Source organism: Heptranchias perlo, chromosome 4, assembly GCF_035084215.1.
Source record: "Heptranchias perlo isolate sHepPer1 chromosome 4, sHepPer1.hap1, whole genome shotgun sequence".
In the NCBI taxonomy this organism is placed as follows: Eukaryota; Metazoa; Chordata; class Chondrichthyes; order Hexanchiformes; family Hexanchidae; genus Heptranchias; species Heptranchias perlo.
In genome coordinates, this window is record NC_090328.1 from 45,892,848 (window position 1) to 45,898,847 (window position 6,000).

Sequence of the window (6,000 nt, forward strand, 5' to 3'; positions counted from 1 at the left end):
CAAAATACAATCAGCCTGCACCTAATTTGCTCCTTTATTTACATTATAGATAGTTATTGCTATTATCATCACACCATGTCAGGCTGTTTAGCTCTTTGGAAACTGCAACAGCATTTCTGCACCAAAACAAATTAAAATGTTTACAAGTTTGACATTCTTAGAAATACCACAAATGGAGGAATGTTTGAGGAATCTGGGTGGATCTCTGGATATGTACCAACAATTTTCTGACTGCTATAGTACATGTAACAATAGCTTTCTGGCTGTTATAGTACATGTACCAATGTTCTGGCTGTAACGGTGATGTGGAGATGCCGGTGATGGACTGGGGTGGACAAATGTAAGGAATCTTACAACACCAGGTTACAGTCCAACAGTTTTATTTGAAAATCACAAGCTTTCGGAGGCTTTCTCCTTCGTCAGGTGAGTGACCTTCGTCACCTGACGAAGGAGAAAGCCTCCGAAAGCTTGTGATTTTCAAATAAAACTGTTGGACTATAACCTGGTGTTGTAAGATTCCTTACATTTGGCTGTAACGGTATTATATTTGAACATGGCTGTATGGTATATTTTGTTAGCTATCTCATCTAAATAAAAATTGCAAATAGGCCTAACAACATTCAGCTTGAGCCATAAATAAAACAGGTGTGTGGTTTCTGAATTATAGCTATCAGATATATGCATATGCAATATATAATTTTTGAAGGTACAGTGAATAAGAGCATCTGCTGACTTCCTCTGAGGCAATAATGAATTTCAGTCAGCATCTGTCCAAAACCTATATATTATCACTTTTGCATTGCTGTGAAGTGGTTTCCAAATCACAACAAGATAAAAGTGACAACACAATTCTGCAGTTAGCCGTGATCTCATTTCTGAGTGCAATGGCGTGAGATCCTCTCAGGGAAGTTGTTTCAAACTATTTGGACTTGATACCAGTTGGAGTATAATTCCAATAGTGGCAGCTCATCAGGTGAGGCACTACCTCACATAGAATTCTCACAGACTCACCTAATCTAAACACTTTAACCAACTTTTTTTATTAGTTACGTTTTATTAATAAACTATGAGACAGTAAACAAATTAATTGCAACTAAAGTTTAAATCAAGAGTTAAAATTTCTACATAAGGAAACAGTGCGTTCAAACTAAAGACATTATGCTCGTGAGAAGGACCCATTGCCATGGTAATAGGCTAGTTTGGTTAGGCAAACTCATATATTGCCTAAGCAGCAACTGTGCAGCCATCTTTGCAGAGATGCAAACTTGTTGAATTTGAGCTGGAATGTTGCTTAGGAAATGGCGTCCATCGAGACAGACAGTGATATCATGTGCGATCTTAAACAAAAGGGTTTTTCTCTTAGATCGCGAGAGGAGATGGGTACAATTGTAAAACAAGGCAGGATAACATCAGTGCTGCAAATCATAAAGGACTCCTAGTATGAAAATAATAAGTGGTTAACTGGAAATGCAGTAACAGGTGTGTGCCTCACCTGTAAAAATGACCACCAGCAATGCCAATCTGAGTTTAAAAAATGCTCTGCAGAGTTTTTTAAAAATATTTTGACATAGTGGGCACTCCTGCCAATGGTCTCAACACATTTAAATTAACCAGTTGGGAGGGGAGCTCTGCATATTTATGCAAGGATACTTATTCATTTCGAGGATTTCATTTCCACATCGTTCACCTGAGGAAGGAGGTAGCCTCCGAAAGCTTGTGAATTTAAAATAAAATTGCTGGACTATAACTTGGTGTTGTAAAATTGTTTACAATTGTCAACCCCAGTCCATCACCGGCATCTCCACATCATGACTACCATCGACACCACAAACTGCCGGCTCACAGTGGAAAGGATATCCAAGAAGATCACGCATTTAGACACAGACATCAAGTTTTTGCAGAGCTGCAAGCCTTGGCAACGGGCAGTTGAAAAAACTGTCTGTACTCACCAAGCATTGTTCTGTGAATTATAAATGAGACTTCATTTCGAGGATTTCATTTCCACATCGTTCACCTGAGGAAGGAGGTAGCCTCCGAAAGCTTGTGAATTTAAAATAAAATTGCTGGACTATAACTTGGTGTTGTAAAATTGTTTACAATTGTCAACCCCAGTCCATCACTGGCATCTCCACATCATACTTATGCAAGCACATGTGTGCAGAGCTCTCATAGCAGTACAAATGGGGTTTTGCAGCCTGCAGTATAAATGCAGTACTGCAAACCTCTCAGACCAGTAACAGAACATAAATGCAGCCTTTTAATCCTGGAGTACCGAAACTTCCTCTGTAGCTTTTAAGTATATGCGCTTGTAAAGCTTAATTGTGGCTGTGCAATCAAGAGTAAAAAGCAGGTCCTTATTTAAAAGGAAGGAATGATTATTGAAAGGCAAAATGCTTCGGGCTGCTCTTACTTATAATTGGTTAATGAAGTTTATTTATACCAAATAAAAATAAAATGATAGTGATAGCACCATTTCTATGTATTCACAGGATGCTGTCAGAGAAGCAAATGGTGCTTGCTATGAAACCTGTTGTTCCACATGTCAGTGAGAAATCACTCGAGAATGTGTATTAACACCAAAGCCTGAGGCAATAGTAGAAGCCTGGGCTATGGGTGCCTGCGACCCTTTCAGGAGGGCACTGGTGTTCATTGCAGAGGAATTCTCAAGTGAGAAGAAAAATTAAAGCTAATGAAGGTGGTAGAGTCCAAAGCTAAACAGGAAAGACTACAGGTCGATTTGAATATACTTGGGATTTGGGCAGACAGGTGGCAGTGAAATTCTCTACATTGAATTTCATAAGTACTTCACATGGGAACAAAAATTCTAGGAAGGAACTAAGTTAAATGGAAAGAAAATAATGTGTATAGAAAACGAGAGAGATCTGGGGGTCCTGGTTGACAATAAATTGAAGCAATTGCAATAATGCTCGGTGGCAGTGAGTAAGGTAAATCAGATATTGGGATGCATTAAAAGATCAACATTGAGTGGAAATGGTGAGGTAATCCTGCCACTTTATAAATCATTGGTGCAATCGCATTTAGAATACTATGTACAGTTCTGAATGCCATAATACAAAAAGGATAGTACAGGTATTGAGTGGATACAGAAGAGGGCATGGAGGGATTGAATTATGATGAGTGATTACATTAATTGGGCATGTTCTCAGTGGAAAAGAGAAGGTTGAGAAGTGATTCCTGTTTTTAGGATTCTAAAGGGGTGAAATAATGTACACCACGACAAGCTGTTTCACCATTTCCAGAACATTAGTACCAGAGGATGCAGCCTGCACTTGAGGGGGGTAAATTTACAACTAATCTGCGGAAACATTATTTCAGTGAGCATGTGGCAAATCCATGGAACAGTCTCCCTAGGGAAATGGTGGAAGCAGATAGTGTTGATTCACTCAAATTAGATAGAAGTCTTTCAGAAAACAACATTTTGGGATAGAGTATATGAGTACTTTGAGACATGACATATGGTAAGTGTAGTATGCTTGGGAGGAACAGTTGGCTTTGGACCTGATTCCAAAAGCTTTCCACCACTGGTGTTTTCCTCCTCATGTCTGGGTCTGTTGTAGACTAATTGATAGAGATTGATTGCCATGATTAGTCAACAACTCCATTATTGTTGTATCCTGTGACTACCAGAAGGCAAACTAAGTGGACTTTAATATTTTTCTCATTTAGCAATTTCTATGTAAAATAGGAGCAATTCACAAAAGGGAAGCACATTTGTTTTCGTTCTATTCACGAGTTACTCTGCGACTTATCTAGTGATAATTATTGCCCAGTAGAGTTCTGCGAACATATGGAGCCTCAGAAGCTCCGGTCCTCCTGTTGCGAGTCTGCCACCCTCAGTACATCGCATGCTTTATAGATGCTGCAGGAAGTACGTGCGAGAGTGGGATCTTATCAGTTCAGGGTCGGAGCTGCACCAGGCTGGTACAGACACCAAATGCGGTTTAAATGAGAAATCACAAGAGATACTACAGATCCCAAAGCGGGAACAGTTTTGCTAATTATAGCCTGATCGCATTACCTGAAATATATTGCTATATTATTTCCAGTGTAAATGATCCCTATATTCTTCAATTCGCTTAGACTTGCAGCCCCGCCTCTCCCGGTGCTCTTGTCATTTTACCCCGTTTGACAACTGACAAAAAGTTTGAGTTCTACCCTAAGGCAGGATTCCCCTGTCTGATCCCCCACGGGTTGCATCTTCCCTCTCTGGATGGAACCCAACTCTGGGATGATATATGTGCCTGTGTATAAAGTTGCCACCTGTTCAATGCGGTGCTACAGTAGCAGGCAGCTGCCGCCCATTTACATCAATGAACTTACAACACCAAACACCTTTCAGCCATTCACATATTCATACTGAAAAGGCCCGAGTGCAATCGGCCCCTGGAGCCGATTCAACGCTTACTACAAAAACAACCTGCCACTCATGCAAGCGATAACATTAAAACATTGCACCAAAACCAAGTGCCCCAGACACACAGCGACGTTAACTGTTACTCACAATCGCTGCAGCTCCGGCCTGACTGCACGTTTCCTCTTCCTTGGCCGAGACTGAGATCTTCAAGCATTCAGATGCACCCAGGGACGAGCTCTTCTGGTGTGTTACTGCGGACCAAACACTGGCAAAAATAGCTCTCTGCCTCTGCGGGACCAACTGTTTGGATGCAGAGACCGGGGGGCTCACCTGCTTCACCCCCACTCGGGAGTCCCTTTGCCCCCTGGATCCTGCGGTACCATTCGGCCCCGAACAGCAGAGGTTGGGCTGAGAGGATGAGAAGACGCGATCCAGCACCTGTTTCCTCTTGCTTTTCAAATTTACTTTGCCCGCTGTTTCGCCCTTCTGGTCAGATGCGAATTTAGAGGCGAGGAACGGTCTGGTCTTTTGGAAGTGTTTGCGGAGGCGAGTGTGGATGGAGTGGGATTCTTGTTTGTGGTAAGTGTCGGTGACTTCCTCCATTCTGCTGCAGTCTGCTCAAAATCCTGGGAGGGAAGTGGAGCCGCCTCGCTATGACTGATCGGGAACAGCCTAGGGTGAAGAGTTAATGGATCCCCTTTGCTTTCCAATCTTTATCGAAATGCAGCAGCTCCGGTTGCAGCGGGAGTCTACCCGATTTCCCCTAACAGCAGCAATATAACCGAATAAACATTGTTGCTTCAATAGATTCAGCTCTTGCTAAAGTTACATTCCCTACAGCAGCGGTTATTTTTGGGACAAGATCCCAGGCTCGAGAAGAATTAGAAACAAATGGTAACCAGCAGGATAAAATGCTTAGATTTTGAAAGTCATTCGAAAGCAACCCACCCGACAAGTGATCTAAACGCCAAACCCGTCTTTCCTTTTTAACGCAGTGACCGGGAAAGGAGGTGAATCTACAACCAACCTGGAGCCTTGTTTAACTGCTCAAACTAACACGCTGGGAACGTGTCGAAAGCAGGGCGGAGCTCAAAAAGTAATTGCTAAAACTTATAGATTCCATTGGATTTAAACTAATATATTTGGTTAAAACATCCACAGTAAATGAATCCCGCTGAATGTAAACAGTAGAAAGGACACTCGGACTGAGGCAAGGTATTGGGCCGGATTTTACTGTGAGTGGGAAACAACGGCGCTACCCGCTTCTTAGATTTGCACTTGCCCTTAGACTTTCTATGAAAAGCAAAATACCGTGGATACTGGCAGTCTGAAATAAAAACAGAAAATGCTGGAAATACTCAGCAAGTCAGGCAGCATCTGTGGGGAAAGAAATGGAGTTATTGTTTCAGGTCGCTCACCTTTTGTCAGAACTGGAAGATGTTAAGGGGTTAACAGTTTTTAAGCAAGTACAGTGTGGTGGGGGTGGGAAAGAATTAAAGGAAAGGTCTCTGATAGGGTGGAGGGCAAGAGTGATTAAATGATAAAAAGTGTGATGGTGCAAGCAAGGAGGGTCGTAATGGGACAAGTAAAGAAACAAAAGATAGGTCTAGAGGAGCTGTAAATGG

General features: G+C 42.0%; 1 protein-coding gene across 2 annotated transcripts in view; it reads right to left on the reverse strand.

The window, feature by feature from the left end:
- LOC137320893 (multiple C2 and transmembrane domain-containing protein 1-like) overlaps positions 1-5,383 on the reverse strand; it is a 603,286-nt gene extending 597,903 nt beyond the window's left edge. The window contains exon 1 of one of the 2 annotated variants that reach the window (XM_067982848.1): positions 4,523-5,383. In XM_067982848.1, coding sequence (XP_067838949.1) covers positions 4,523-4,978 — 456 coding nt within the window. In that variant the 5' untranslated portion in view covers positions 4,979-5,383. The remainder of the gene's footprint in view (positions 1-4,522) is intronic. The other variant, XM_067982849.1, reaches the window with a different exon arrangement.
- Between the last annotated feature and the right edge of the window lie 617 nt (positions 5,384-6,000).